Source organism: Colias croceus, chromosome 7 (assembly GCF_905220415.1).
Source record: "Colias croceus chromosome 7, ilColCroc2.1".
Lineage (NCBI taxonomy): Eukaryota > Metazoa > Arthropoda > Insecta > Lepidoptera > Pieridae > Colias > Colias croceus.
This window is the reverse complement of record NC_059543.1, coordinates 11,698,193-11,713,065: the sequence shown is the minus strand read 5'-3', so window position 1 is coordinate 11,713,065 and position 14,873 is coordinate 11,698,193. Positions and strand designations below refer to the sequence as shown.

The window sequence follows — 14,873 nt, the reverse complement described above, 5'->3', positions numbered from 1 at the left end:
GAATATAGTGTGTGTGTTGATGCGTGTGGTGTGACATCGTTGAAATGTGTTTGTCATCGCAAGATTGTAAAACCGTTAAACTATAATCACACAACACACACACACATACACACACATACATATCAGTTAAACTTGCGAGATTGTCGTAAAATTTATATCTGCATTGAGCTATTCCTACGTATAGAGAAGACACCGCCTACATCGCTAATGTTTCGCTCAACTGAGGTAAGCCGGTCACCTGCACTCAGTCGCTTGCTCGCTCATTTCTTGTTTGTTTTAAAGTGAAACTCATCAAATATGCCTTCGTGTGCTACGATATTGCACTTATAATTCAAGTAATACGGTAAAATGAAAAGGAATAACTTTTCATCGGTAAAAAATGTAAGGTGAAATCCTAAAATTGTAACATATCACCAGGCGGACGAAAAATCAGTAATTTGCTTACGACATCGATAAATGTGCATTGTGCATATATATCAATTTATATGGTTTCTGTCATTGGCTTATGTATGTGCGTGCGTGGCAGATCGCGCTGGAGGTGCTGTCGGCGGCGGCGCCGGGCGCGTTCCTGGTGCGCGGCAGCACCACGCAGGCGGGCTGCCTGGCGCTGTCGCTGCGCGTGCCGCCGCACTTCGCGCCCTCCGGCATCGCGCACTACCTCATCCTCGCCACGCCCAAGGGCTACAAGATCAAGGTGCGCTGCAGTGCAATGTTGCTGGTGCGCGGCAGCACCACGCAGGCGGGCTGCCTGGCGCTGTCGCTGCGCGTGCCGCCGCACTTCGCGCCCTCCGGCATCGCGCACTACCTCATCCTCGCCACGCCCAAGGGCTACAAGATCAAGGTGCGCTGCAGTGCAATGTTGCTGGTGCGCGGCAGCACCACGCAGGCGGGCTGCCTGGCGCTGTCGCTGCGCGTGCCGCCGCACTTCGCGCCCTCCGGCATCGCGCACTACCTCATCCTCGCCACGCCCAAGGGCTACAAGATCAAGGTGCGCTGCAGTGCAATGTTGCTGGTGCGCGGCAGCACCACGCAGGCGGGCTGCCTGGCGCTGTCGCTGCGCGTGCCGCCGCACTTCGCGCCCTCCGGCATCGCGCACTACCTCATCCTCGCCACGCCCAAGGGCTACAAGATCAAGGTGCGCTGCAGTGCAATGTTGCTGGTGCGCGGCAGCACCACGCAGGCGGGCTGCCTGGCGCTGTCGCTGCGCGTGCCGCCGCACTTCGCGCCCTCCGGCATCGCGCACTACCTCATCCTCGCCACGCCCAAGGGCTACAAGATCAAGGTGCGCTGCAGTGCAATGTTGCTGGTGCGCGGCAGCACCACGCAGGCGGGCTGCCTGGCGCTGTCGCTGCGCGTGCCGCCGCACTTCGCGCCCTCCGGCATCGCGCACTACCTCATCCTCGCCACGCCCAAGGGCTACAAGATCAAGGTGCGCTGCAGTGCAATGTTGCTGGTGCGCGGCAGCACCACGCAGGCGGGCTGCCTGGCGCTGTCGCTGCGCGTGCCGCCGCACTTCGCGCCCTCCGGCATCGCGCACTACCTCATCCTCGCCACGCCCAAGGGCTACAAGATCAAGGTGCGCTGCAGTGCAATGTTGCTGGTGCGCGGCAGCACCACGCAGGCGGGCTGCCTGGCGCTGTCGCTGCGCGTGCCGCCGCACTTCGCGCCCTCCGGCATCGCGCACTACCTCATCCTCGCCACGCCCAAGGGCTACAAGATCAAGGTGCGCTGCAGTGCAATGTTGCTGGTGCGCGGCAGCACCACGCAGGCGGGCTGCCTGGCGCTGTCGCTGCGCGTGCCGCCGCACTTCGCGCCCTCCGGCATCGCGCACTACCTCATCCTCGCCACGCCCAAGGGCTACAAGATCAAGGTGCGCTGCAGTGCAATGTTGCTGGTGCGCGGCAGCACCACGCAGGCGGGCTGCCTGGCGCTGTCGCTGCGCGTGCCGCCGCACTTCGCGCCCTCCGGCATCGCGCACTACCTCATCCTCGCCACGCCCAAGGGCTACAAGATCAAGGTGCGCTGCAGTGCAATGTTGCTGGTGCGCGGCAGCACCACGCAGGCGGGCTGCCTGGCGCTGTCGCTGCGCGTGCCGCCGCACTTCGCGCCCTCCGGCATCGCGCACTACCTCATCCTCGCCACGCCCAAGGGCTACAAGATCAAGGTGCGCTGCAGTGCAATGTTGCTGGTGCGCGGCAGCACCACGCAGGCGGGCTGCCTGGCGCTGTCGCTGCGCGTGCCGCCGCACTTCGCGCCCTCCGGCATCGCGCACTACCTCATCCTCGCCACGCCCAAGGGCTACAAGATCAAGGTGCGCTGCAGTGCAATGTTGCTGGTGCGCGGCAGCACCACGCAGGCGGGCTGCCTGGCGCTGTCGCTGCGCGTGCCGCCGCACTTCGCGCCCTCCGGCATCGCGCACTACCTCATCCTCGCCACGCCCAAGGGCTACAAGATCAAGGTGCGCTGCAGTGCAATGTTGCTGGTGCGCGGCAGCACCACGCAGGCGGGCTGCCTGGCGCTGTCGCTGCGCGTGCCGCCGCACTTCGCGCCCTCCGGCATCGCGCACTACCTCATCCTCGCCACGCCCAAGGGCTACAAGATCAAGGTGCGCTGCAGTGCAATGTTGCTGGTGCGCGGCAGCACCACGCAGGCGGGCTGCCTGGCGCTGTCGCTGCGCGTGCCGCCGCACTTCGCGCCCTCCGGCATCGCGCACTACCTCATCCTCGCCACGCCCAAGGGCTACAAGATCAAGGTGCGCTGCAGTGCAATGTTGCTGGTGCGCGGCAGCACCACGCAGGCGGGCTGCCTGGCGCTGTCGCTGCGCGTGCCGCCGCACTTCGCGCCCTCCGGCATCGCGCACTACCTCATCCTCGCCACGCCCAAGGGCTACAAGATCAAGGTGCGCTGCAGTGCAATGTTGCTGGTGCGCGGCAGCACCACGCAGGCGGGCTGCCTGGCGCTGTCGCTGCGCGTGCCGCCGCACTTCGCGCCCTCCGGCATCGCGCACTACCTCATCCTCGCCACGCCCAAGGGCTACAAGATCAAGGTGCGCTGCAGTGCAATGTTGCTGGTGCGCGGCAGCACCACGCAGGCGGGCTGCCTGGCGCTGTCGCTGCGCGTGCCGCCGCACTTCGCGCCCTCCGGCATCGCGCACTACCTCATCCTCGCCACGCCCAAGGGCTACAAGATCAAGGTGCGCTGCAGTGCAATGTTGCTGGTGCGCGGCAGCACCACGCAGGCGGGCTGCCTGGCGCTGTCGCTGCGCGTGCCGCCGCACTTCGCGCCCTCCGGCATCGCGCACTACCTCATCCTCGCCACGCCCAAGGGCTACAAGATCAAGGTGCGCTGCAGTGCAATGTTGCTGGTGCGCGGCAGCACCACGCAGGCGGGCTGCCTGGCGCTGTCGCTGCGCGTGCCGCCGCACTTCGCGCCCTCCGGCATCGCGCACTACCTCATCCTCGCCACGCCCAAGGGCTACAAGATCAAGGTGCGCTGCAGTGCAATGTTGCTGGTGCGCGGCAGCACCACGCAGGCGGGCTGCCTGGCGCTGTCGCTGCGCGTGCCGCCGCACTTCGCGCCCTCCGGCATCGCGCACTACCTCATCCTCGCCACGCCCAAGGGCTACAAGATCAAGGTGCGCTGCAGTGCAATGTTGCTGGTGCGCGGCAGCACCACGCAGGCGGGCTGCCTGGCGCTGTCGCTGCGCGTGCCGCCGCACTTCGCGCCCTCCGGCATCGCGCACTACCTCATCCTCGCCACGCCCAAGGGCTACAAGATCAAGGTGCGCTGCAGTGCAATGTTGCTGGTGCGCGGCAGCACCACGCAGGCGGGCTGCCTGGCGCTGTCGCTGCGCGTGCCGCCGCACTTCGCGCCCTCCGGCATCGCGCACTACCTCATCCTCGCCACGCCCAAGGGCTACAAGATCAAGGTGCGCTGCAGTGCAATGTTGCTGGTGCGCGGCAGCACCACGCAGGCGGGCTGCCTGGCGCTGTCGCTGCGCGTGCCGCCGCACTTCGCGCCCTCCGGCATCGCGCACTACCTCATCCTCGCCACGCCCAAGGGCTACAAGATCAAGGTGCGCTGCAGTGCAATGTTGCTGGTGCGCGGCAGCACCACGCAGGCGGGCTGCCTGGCGCTGTCGCTGCGCGTGCCGCCGCACTTCGCGCCCTCCGGCATCGCGCACTACCTCATCCTCGCCACGCCCAAGGGCTACAAGATCAAGGTGCGCCACAGTGCAATGTTGCTGGTGCGCGGCAGCACCACGCAGGCGGGCTGCCTGGCGCTGTCGCTGCGCGTGCCGCCGCACTTCGCGCCCTCCGGCATCGCGCACTACCTCATCCTCGCCACGCCCAAGGGCTACAAGATCAAGGTGCGCTGCAGTGCAATGTTGCTGGTGCGCGGCAGCACCACGCAGGCGGGCTGCCTGGCGCTGTCGCTGCGCGTGCCGCCGCACTTCGCGCCCTCCGGCATCGCGCACTACCTCATCCTCGCCACGCCCAAGGGCTACAAGATCAAGGTGCGCTGCAGTGCAATGTTGCTGGTGCGCGGCAGCACCACGCAGGCGGGCTGCCTGGCGCTGTCGCTGCGCGTGCCGCCGCACTTCGCGCCCTCCGGCATCGCGCACTACCTCATCCTCGCCACGCCCAAGGGCTACAAGATCAAGGTGCGCTGCAGTGCAATGTTGCTGGTGCGCGGCAGCACCACGCAGGCGGGCTGCCTGGCGCTGTCGCTGCGCGTGCCGCCGCACTTCGCGCCCTCCGGCATCGCGCACTACCTCATCCTCGCCACGCCCAAGGGCTACAAGATCAAGGTGCGCTGCAGTGCAATGTTGCTGGTGCGCGGCAGCACCACGCAGGCGGGCTGCCTGGCGCTGTCGCTGCGCGTGCCGCCGCACTTCGCGCCCTCCGGCATCGCGCACTACCTCATCCTCGCCACGCCCAAGGGCTACAAGATCAAGGTGCGCTGCAGTGCAATGTTGCTGGTGCGCGGCAGCACCACGCAGGCGGGCTGCCTGGCGCTGTCGCTGCGCGTGCCGCCGCACTTCGCGCCCTCCGGCATCGCGCACTACCTCATCCTCGCCACGCCCAAGGGCTACAAGATCAAGGTGCGCTGCAGTGCAATGTTGCTGGTGCGCGGCAGCACCACGCAGGCGGGCTGCCTGGCGCTGTCGCTGCGCGTGCCGCCGCACTTCGCGCCCTCCGGCATCGCGCACTACCTCATCCTCGCCACGCCCAAGGGCTACAAGATCAAGGTGCGCTGCAGTGCAATGTTGCTGGTGCGCGGCAGCACCACGCAGGCGGGCTGCCTGGCGCTGTCGCTGCGCGTGCCGCCGCACTTCGCGCCCTCCGGCATCGCGCACTACCTCATCCTCGCCACGCCCAAGGGCTACAAGATCAAGGTGCGCTGCAGTGCAATGTTGCTGGTGCGCGGCAGCACCACGCAGGCGGGCTGCCTGGCGCTGTCGCTGCGCGTGCCGCCGCACTTCGCGCCCTCCGGCATCGCGCACTACCTCATCCTCGCCACGCCCAAGGGCTACAAGATCAAGGTGCGCCACAGTGCAATGTTGCTGGTGCGCGGCAGCACCACGCAGGCGGGCTGCCTGGCGCTGTCGCTGCGCGTGCCGCCGCACTTCGCGCCCTCCGGCATCGCGCACTACCTCATCCTCGCCACGCCCAAGGGCTACAAGATCAAGGTGCGCTGCAGTGCAATGTTGCTGGTGCGCGGCAGCACCACGCAGGCGGGCTGCCTGGCGCTGTCGCTGCGCGTGCCGCCGCACTTCGCGCCCTCCGGCATCGCGCACTACCTCATCCTCGCCACGCCCAAGGGCTACAAGATCAAGGTGCGCTGCAGTGCAATGTTGCTGGTGCGCGGCAGCACCACGCAGGCGGGCTGCCTGGCGCTGTCGCTGCGCGTGCCGCCGCACTTCGCGCCCTCCGGCATCGCGCACTACCTCATCCTCGCCACGCCCAAGGGCTACAAGATCAAGGTGCGCTGCAGTGCAATGTTGCTGGTGCGCGGCAGCACCACGCAGGCGGGCTGCCTGGCGCTGTCGCTGCGCGTGCCGCCGCACTTCGCGCCCTCCGGCATCGCGCACTACCTCATCCTCGCCACGCCCAAGGGCTACAAGATCAAGGTGCGCTGCAGTGCAATGTTGCTGGTGCGCGGCAGCACCACGCAGGCGGGCTGCCTGGCGCTGTCGCTGCGCGTGCCGCCGCACTTCGCGCCCTCCGGCATCGCGCACTACCTCATCCTCGCCACGCCCAAGGGCTACAAGATCAAGGTGCGCTGCAGTGCAATGTTGCTGGTGCGCGGCAGCACCACGCAGGCGGGCTGCCTGGCGCTGTCGCTGCGCGTGCCGCCGCACTTCGCGCCCTCCGGCATCGCGCACTACCTCATCCTCGCCACGCCCAAGGGCTACAAGATCAAGGTGCGCTGCAGTGCAATGTTGCTGGTGCGCGGCAGCACCACGCAGGCGGGCTGCCTGGCGCTGTCGCTGCGCGTGCCGCCGCACTTCGCGCCCTCCGGCATCGCGCACTACCTCATCCTCGCCACGCCCAAGGGCTACAAGATCAAGGTGCGCTGCAGTGCAATGTTGCTGGTGCGCGGCAGCACCACGCAGGCGGGCTGCCTGGCGCTGTCGCTGCGCGTGCCGCCGCACTTCGCGCCCTCCGGCATCGCGCACTACCTCATCCTCGCCACGCCCAAGGGCTACAAGATCAAGGTGCGCTGCAGTGCAATGTTGCTGGTGCGCGGCAGCACCACGCAGGCGGGCTGCCTGGCGCTGTCGCTGCGCGTGCCGCCGCACTTCGCGCCCTCCGGCATCGCGCACTACCTCATCCTCGCCACGCCCAAGGGCTACAAGATCAAGGTGCGCTGCAGTGCAATGTTGCTGGTGCGCGGCAGCACCACGCAGGCGGGCTGCCTGGCGCTGTCGCTGCGCGTGCCGCCGCACTTCGCGCCCTCCGGCATCGCGCACTACCTCATCCTCGCCACGCCCAAGGGCTACAAGATCAGGGTGCGCTGCAGTGCAATGTTGCTGGTGCGCGGCAGCACCACGCAGGCGGGCTGCCTGGCGCTGTCGCTGCGCGTGCCGCCGCACTTCGCGCCCTCCGGCATCGCGCACTACCTCATCCTCGCCACGCCCAAGGGCTACAAGATCAAGGTGCGCTGCAGTGCAATGTTGCTGGTGCGCGGCAGCACCACGCAGGCGGGCTGCCTGGCGCTGTCGCTGCGCGTGCCGCCGCACTTCGCGCCCTCCGGCATCGCGCACTACCTCATCCTCGCCACGCCCAAGGGCTACAAGATCAAGGTGCGCTGCAGTGCAATGTTGCTGGTGCGCGGCAGCACCACGCAGGCGGGCTGCCTGGCGCTGTCGCTGCGCGTGCCGCCGCACTTCGCGCCCTCCGGCATCGCGCACTACCTCATCCTCGCCACGCCCAAGGGCTACAAGATCAAGGTGCGCTGCAGTGCAATGTTGCTGGTGCGCGGCAGCACCACGCAGGCGGGCTGCCTGGCGCTGTCGCTGCGCGTGCCGCCGCACTTCGCGCCCTCCGGCATCGCGCACTACCTCATCCTCGCCACGCCCAAGGGCTACAAGATCAAGGTGCGCTGCAGTGCAATGTTGCTGGTGCGCGGCAGCACCACGCAGGCGGGCTGCCTGGCGCTGTCGCTGCGCGTGCCGCCGCACTTCGCGCCCTCCGGCATCGCGCACTACCTCATCCTCGCCACGCCCAAGGGCTACAAGATCAAGGTGCGCTGCAGTGCAATGTTGCTGGTGCGCGGCAGCACCACGCAGGCGGGCTGCCTGGCGCTGTCGCTGCGCGTGCCGCCGCACTTCGCGCCCTCCGGCATCGCGCACTACCTCATCCTCGCCACGCCCAAGGGCTACAAGATCAAGGTGCGCTGCAGTGCAATGTTGCTGGTGCGCGGCAGCACCACGCAGGCGGGCTGCCTGGCGCTGTCGCTGCGCGTGCCGCCGCACTTCGCGCCCTCCGGCATCGCGCACTACCTCATCCTCGCCACGCCCAAGGGCTACAAGATCAAGGTGCGCTGCAGTGCAATGTTGCTGGTGCGCGGCAGCACCACGCAGGCGGGCTGCCTGGCGCTGTCGCTGCGCGTGCCGCCGCACTTCGCGCCCTCCGGCATCGCGCACTACCTCATCCTCGCCACGCCCAAGGGCTACAAGATCAAGGTGCGCTGCAGTGCAATGTTGCTGGTGCGCGGCAGCACCACGCAGGCGGGCTGCCTGGCGCTGTCGCTGCGCGTGCCGCCGCACTTCGCGCCCTCCGGCATCGCGCACTACCTCATCCTCGCCACGCCCAAGGGCTACAAGATCAAGGTGCGCTGCAGTGCAATGTTGCTGGTGCGCGGCAGCACCACGCAGGCGGGCTGCCTGGCGCTGTCGCTGCGCGTGCCGCCGCACTTCGCGCCCTCCGGCATCGCGCACTACCTCATCCTCGCCACGCCCAAGGGCTACAAGATCAAGGTGCGCCACTGTGCAATGTTGCTGGTGCCTGGCGCCATGTCTACGTGTATAACTCATCTGTCTGCAGGTGTACATAACTACAGAGCACGTCTACGTGTATAACTCATCTGTCTGCTGGTGTATATAACTACAGAGCATATCTCCGCGTGTAACTGCTATGTTAGCAGCTGTATATAACTACAGACCATGTCTACGTGTATAACTCATCTGTCAGCATCTGTATATAACTACAGAGCATGTCTACGTGTATAACTCATCTGTCTGCAGGTGTATATAACTACAGAGCATATCTCCGCGTGTAACTGGTATGTTAGCAGCTGTATATAACTACAGACCATGTCTACGTGTATAACTCATCTGTCAGCAGCTGTATATAACTACAGAGCATGTCTACGTGTATAACTCATCTGTCTGCAGGTGTACATAACTACAGAGCACGTCTACGTGTATAACTCATCTGTCTGCAGGTGTATATAACTACAGAGCATGTCTACGTGTATAACTCATCTGTCCGCAGGTGTATATAACTACAGCGCACGTCTACGTGTATAACTCATCTGTCTGCAGGTGTATATAACTACAGAGCATGTCTACGTGTATAACTCATCTGTCTGCAGGTGTATATAACTACAGCGCACGTCTACGTGTATAACTCATCTGTCTGCAGGTGTATATAACTACAGAGCATATCTCCGCGTGTAACTGCTATGTTAGCAGCTGTATATAACTACAAACCATGTCTACGTGTATAACTCATCTGTCAGCAGCTGTATATAACTACAGAGCATGTCTACGTGTATAACTCATCTGTCTGCAGGTGTATATAACTACAGAGCATATCTCCGCGTGTAACTGGTATGTTAGCAGCTGTATATAACTACAGACCATGTCTACGTGTATAACTCATCTGTCAGCAGCTGTATATAACTACAGAGCATGTCTACGTGTATAACTCATCTGTCTGCAGGTGTATATAACTACAGAGCATATCTCCGCGTGTAACTGCTATGTTAGCAGCTGTATATAACTACAGACCATGTCTACGTGTATAACTCATCTGTCAGCAGCTGTATATAACTACAGAGCATGTCTACGTGTATAACTTATCTGTCTGCAGGTGTATATAACTACAGAGCATATCTCCGCGTGTAACTGGTATGTTAGCAGCTGTATATAACTACAGACCATGTCTACGTGTATAACTCATCTGTCAGCAGCTGTATATAACTACAGCGCACGTCTACGTGTATAACTCATCTGTCTGCAGGTGTATATAACTACAGAGCACGTCTACGTGTATAACTCATCTATCTGCAGGTGTATAACTACAGAGCATATCTCCGCGTGTAACTGGTATATCCGCAGCTGTATATAACTACAGAGCATGTCTACGTGTATAACTCATCTGTCTGCAGGTGTACATAACTACAGAGCACGTCTACGTGTATAACTCATCTGTCTGCTGGTGTATATAACTACAGAGCATATCTCCGCGTGTAACTGGTATGTTAGCAGCTGTTTATATCTACAGAGCACGTCTAAGTGTATAACTCATCTGTCTGCAGGTGTATATAACTACAGAGCATATCTCCGCGTGTAACTGGTATGTTAGCAGCTGTATATAACTACAGAGCATGTCTACGTGTATAACTCATCTGTCAGCAGCTGTATATAACTACAGAGCATGTCTACGTGTATAACTCATCTGTCTGCAGGTGTACATAACTACAGAGCACGTCTACGTGTATAACTCATCTGTCTGCAGGTGTATATAACTACAGAGCATATCTCCGCGTGTAACTGGTATGTTAGCAGCTGTATATAACTACAGAGCATGTCTACGTGTATAACTCATCTGTCTGCAGGTGTATATAACCACAGCGCACGTCTACGTGTATAACTCATCTGTCTGCAGGTGTATATAACTACAGAGCACGTCTACGTGTATAACTCATCTATCTGCAGGTGTATAACTACAGAGCATATCTCCGCGTGTAACTATTATGTCCGCAGCTGTATATAACTACAGAGCATGTCTACGTGTATAACTCATCTGTCTGCAGGTGTATATAACTACAGAGCATATCTCCGCGTGTAACTGGTATGTTAGCAGCTGTATATAACTACAGAGCATGTCTACGTGTATAACTCATCTGTCTGCAGGTGTATATAACTACAGAGCACGTCTACGTGTATAACTCATCTGTCTGCAGGTGTATATAACTACAGAGCATATCTCCGTGTGTAACTGGTATGTTAGCAGCTGTATATAACTACAGAGCAATTCTACGTGTATAACTCATCTGTCAGCAGCTGTATATAACTACAGAGCATGTCTACGTGTATAACTCATCTTTCTGCAGGTGTACATAATTACAGAGCACGTCTACGTGTATAACTCATCTGTCTGCAGGTGTATATAACTACAGAGCATATCTCCGCGTGTAACTGGTATGTTAGCAGCTGTATATAACTACAGAGCATGTCTACGTGTATAACTCATCTGTCTGCAGGTGAACATAACTACAGAGCATGTCTACGTGTATAACTCATCTGTCTGCAGGTGTATATAACTACAGAGCATATCTCCGCGTGTAACTGGTATGTTAGCAGCTGTATATAACTACAGAGCATGTCTACGTGTATAACTCATCTGTCATCAGCTGTATATAACTAAAGAGCATGTCTACGTGTATAACTCATCTGTCTGCAGGTGTATATAACTACAGAGCATATCTCCGCGTGTAACTGGTATGTTAGCAGCTGTATATAACTACAGAGCATGTCTACGTGTATAACTCATCTGTCAGCAGCTGTATATAACTACAGAGCATGTCTACGTGTATAACTCATCTGTCTGCAGGTGTACATAACTACAGAGCACGTCTACGTGTATAACTCATCTGTCTGCAGGTGTATATAACTACAGAGCATATCTCCGCGTGTAACTGCTATGTCAGCAGCTGTATATAACTACAGAGCATGTCTACGTGTATAACTCATCTGTCTGCAGGTGTACATAACTACAGAGCACGTCTACGTGTATAACTCATCTGTCTGCAGGTGTATATAACTACAGAGCATATCTCCGCGTGTAACTGCTATGTCAGCAGCTGTATATAACTACAGAGCATGTCTACGTGTATAACTCATCTGTCTGCAGGTGTATATAACTACAGAGCACGTCTACGTGTATAACTCATCTGTCTGCAGGTGTATATAAGTACAGAGCATATCTCCGCGTGTAACTGGTATGTCAGCAGCTGTATATAACTACAGAGCATATCTACGTGTATAACTCATCTGTCTGCAAGTGTACATAACTACAGAGCACGTCTACGTGTATAACTCATCTGTCTGCAGGTGTATATAACTACAGAGCATATCTCCGCGTGTAACTGGTATGTTAGCAGCTGTATATAACTACAGAGCATGTCTACGTGTATAACTCATCTGTCTGCAGTCGTATATAACTACAGCGCACGTCTACGTGTATAACTCATCTGTCTGCAGGTGTATATAACTACAGAGCACGTCTACGTGTATAACTCATCTATCTGCAGGTGTATGTAACTACAGAGCATATCTCCGCGTGTAACTGGTATGTTAGCAGCTGTATATAACTACAGAGCATGTCTACGTGTATAACTCATCTGTCAGCAGCTGTATATAACTACAGAGCATGTCTACGTGTATAACTCATCTGTCTGCAGGTGTACATAACTACAGAGCACGTCTACGTGTATAACTCATCTGTCTGCAGGTGTATATAACTACAGAGCATATCTCCGCGTGTAACTGGTATGTCAGCAGCTGTATATAACTACAGAGCATGTCTACGTGTATAACTCATCTGTCTGCAGGTGTATATAACTACAGAGCATATCTCCGCGTGTAACTGGTATGTTAGCAGCTGTATATAACTACAGAGCATGTCTACGTGTATAACTCATCTGTCAGCAGCTGTATATAACTACTGAGCATGTCTACGTGTATAACTCATCTGTCTGCAGGTGTATATAACTACAGAGCACGTCTACGTGTATAACTCATCTATCTGCAGGTGTATGTAACTACAGAGCATATCTCCGCGTGTAACTGGTATGTTAGCAGCTGTATATAACTACAGAGCATGTCTACGTGTATAACTCATATGTCAGCAGCTGTATATAACTACAGAGCATGTCTACGTGTATAACTCATCTGTCTGCAGGTGTACATAACTACAGAGCACGTCTACGTGTATAACTCATCTGTTTGCAGGTGTACACAACTACAGAGCACGTCTACGTGTATAACTCATCTGTCTGCAGGTGTATATAACTACAGAGCATATCTCCGAGTGTAACTGGTATGTTAGCAGCTGTATATAACTACAGAGCATGTCTACGTGTATAACTCATCTGTCTGCAGGTGTATATAACTACAGAGCACGTCTACGTGTATAACTCATCTGTCTGCAGGTGTATATAACTACAGAGCATGTTTACGTGTATAACTCATCTGTCAGCAGCTGTATATAACTACGGAGCATGTCTCCGCGTATAACCGGTATGTCAGCAGCTGTATTTAACTACAGAGCATGTCTACGTGTATAATTCATCTGTCAGCAGCTGTTTATGACTACGGAGCATGTCTCCGCGTATAACTGGTATGTCAGCAGCTGTATATAACTACAGAGCATGTCTACGTGTATAAATCATCTGTCAGCAGCTGTATAAAACTACTAAGCATGACTTCGAAAAAACTAACTCAAGTTGTACATTTAAATACCTGAGCTACATTTTTTTTTCTGTTAATTGGTGTGGCATTACCTGTCAGAAAGTAACGGCTTGACGTTTCCTCTGGATCACCCTGTATATAAAATGACAGTCAGTAAATAAAAGTCGAGTGACACTGATAATGTCCGTGGCAGGGTTTCACGAAGGAGTTCAGCTCGCTGAGCGCGCTGGTGACGCACCACAGCGTGATGCCGGAGCTGCTGCCCGTGGCGCTGCGCCTGCCGCGCGCGCCCGCCCGCCCGCGACAAGACCTCGAGCCGCTCGACGCGCTGGCGCAGCTCGTGCGCCGCGACACTGCGCACCCGCACCCGCCGCACCCGCACCCGCCGCACCCGCACCCCCCGCACCCGTACCGCGCGCCGCTCGACGTATGACACACCACGGCGTGATGCCGGAGCTGCTGCCCGTGGCGCTGCGCCTGCCGCGCGCGCCCGCCCGCCCGCGACAAGACCTCGAGCCGCTCGACGCGCTGGCGCAGCTCGTGCGCCGCGACACTGCGCACCCGCACCCGCCGCACCCGCACCCGCCGCACCCGCACCCCCCGCACCCGTACCGCGCGCCGCTCGACGTGTGACGCACCACGGCGTGATGGAAAGGCCGAAAAACTTGGATCCAGCTGTATAACACCCGCAGCCCCGACACAAAAAGTGCACAGAGCACGTGTATCACCCGCAGCCACTTCGCATTGTTACAGCGCGCCGCTCGACATGTGACGCACCGCACACACACAAACCAACCTAGATCTATAACATCGCACCCCCGACACAAAGAGTGCACAGATAGCATGTGTATCACCCGCAGCCACTTCGCATTCCTACCGCACCCCCCTCACCCGCACCGCGCGCCGCTCTACGTGTAACTGTAGTAGCATCCACACCGTCTCTTCCGTCGCCGCAACGGTGCCGCAAAACGTTGCGTCACCGTTGCGGCGCCGCACTGCATCGCGTGGCATGGCTCATTGCCGTAGCCTCCACCGCACTCCTAATACAACGTATCTAACACGCGTCCCTTGACGTGTGGTTGCTGGAGGAAGATACTAATAATACATATACATACCGATATAATGTGACTAGTGGAATTCTTGGCAGCATAAGAGAAACATTTCCCGCACCATTATAATACAACCCAGACTTATAACACGATAAAACAAAACGTCACAAACCCACAATGTAAGTTTGTTGTTATGGGATTATAATATCGATAACTACTCATAAAGATGGGATATAGATTATAAAGCTTTTCAAAAGCACTAGCAAAGAAAAACGACAATTTAACATATTTTTTTGAAAATGACTATCTGACGAGTCGTTAGATTGTGTCGCGGTCAAACAAATGTGTAAAAAGAAAATTTTAGTTTTAAATTTGGTCCTTATAAATCACGTAATTTTTAATGAATACTACGCATTTCAATAATTTGCACACACATGACAAGTCCATGTTATAGAAAGTCACGGAAACTGACTAAACAAATTTTCATATTTCTGTTCTCTCACTAACATTTCTACAGCATTTAACTATTCTCGAGCAAGTCAATGTGAAATCTATCAATAAAGTAGTTAAATACCATAAATATATTACGTGATTTATGAGTGACCACGACAATTCCT

General features: G+C 57.5%; 2 protein-coding genes across 2 annotated transcripts in view; both read left to right on the top strand.

The window, feature by feature from the left end:
• The window catches only part of LOC123693266, a gene marked incomplete at its 3' end in the record, with an annotated part of 88,544 nt that extends 84,274 nt beyond the window's left edge, over positions 1 to 4,270 (top strand). Inside the window, exon 10 of the mRNA XM_045638273.1 lies at positions 527 to 4,270. Coding sequence (XP_045494229.1) covers positions 527 to 4,270 — 3,744 coding nt within the window. The remainder of the gene's footprint in view (positions 1 to 526) is intronic.
• A 1,878-nt stretch (positions 4,271 to 6,148) lies between these two features.
• Positions 6,149 to 13,640, top strand: LOC123693265. Its single transcript, XM_045638272.1, has 2 exons — positions 6,149 to 8,485; positions 13,401 to 13,640. The coding sequence occupies exons 1-2, from the start codon at positions 6,149 to 6,151 to the stop codon at positions 13,638 to 13,640; spliced, it is 2,577 nt and encodes an 858-aa protein (XP_045494228.1).
• The last annotated feature ends 1,233 nt before the right edge of the window (positions 13,641 to 14,873 follow it).

Bases quoted from the DNA above. Each gene is read 5' to 3' on its own strand.
- LOC123693265 (XM_045638272.1), top strand. From the start codon at position 6,149: ATGTTGCTGGTGCGCGGCAGCACCACGCAGGCGGGCTGCCTGGCGCTG. The intron at 8,486-13,400 runs GTGCGCCACTGT...TGTCCGTGGCAG, and splicing joins CCAAGGGCTACAAGATCAAG to GGTTTCACGAAGGAGTTCAG.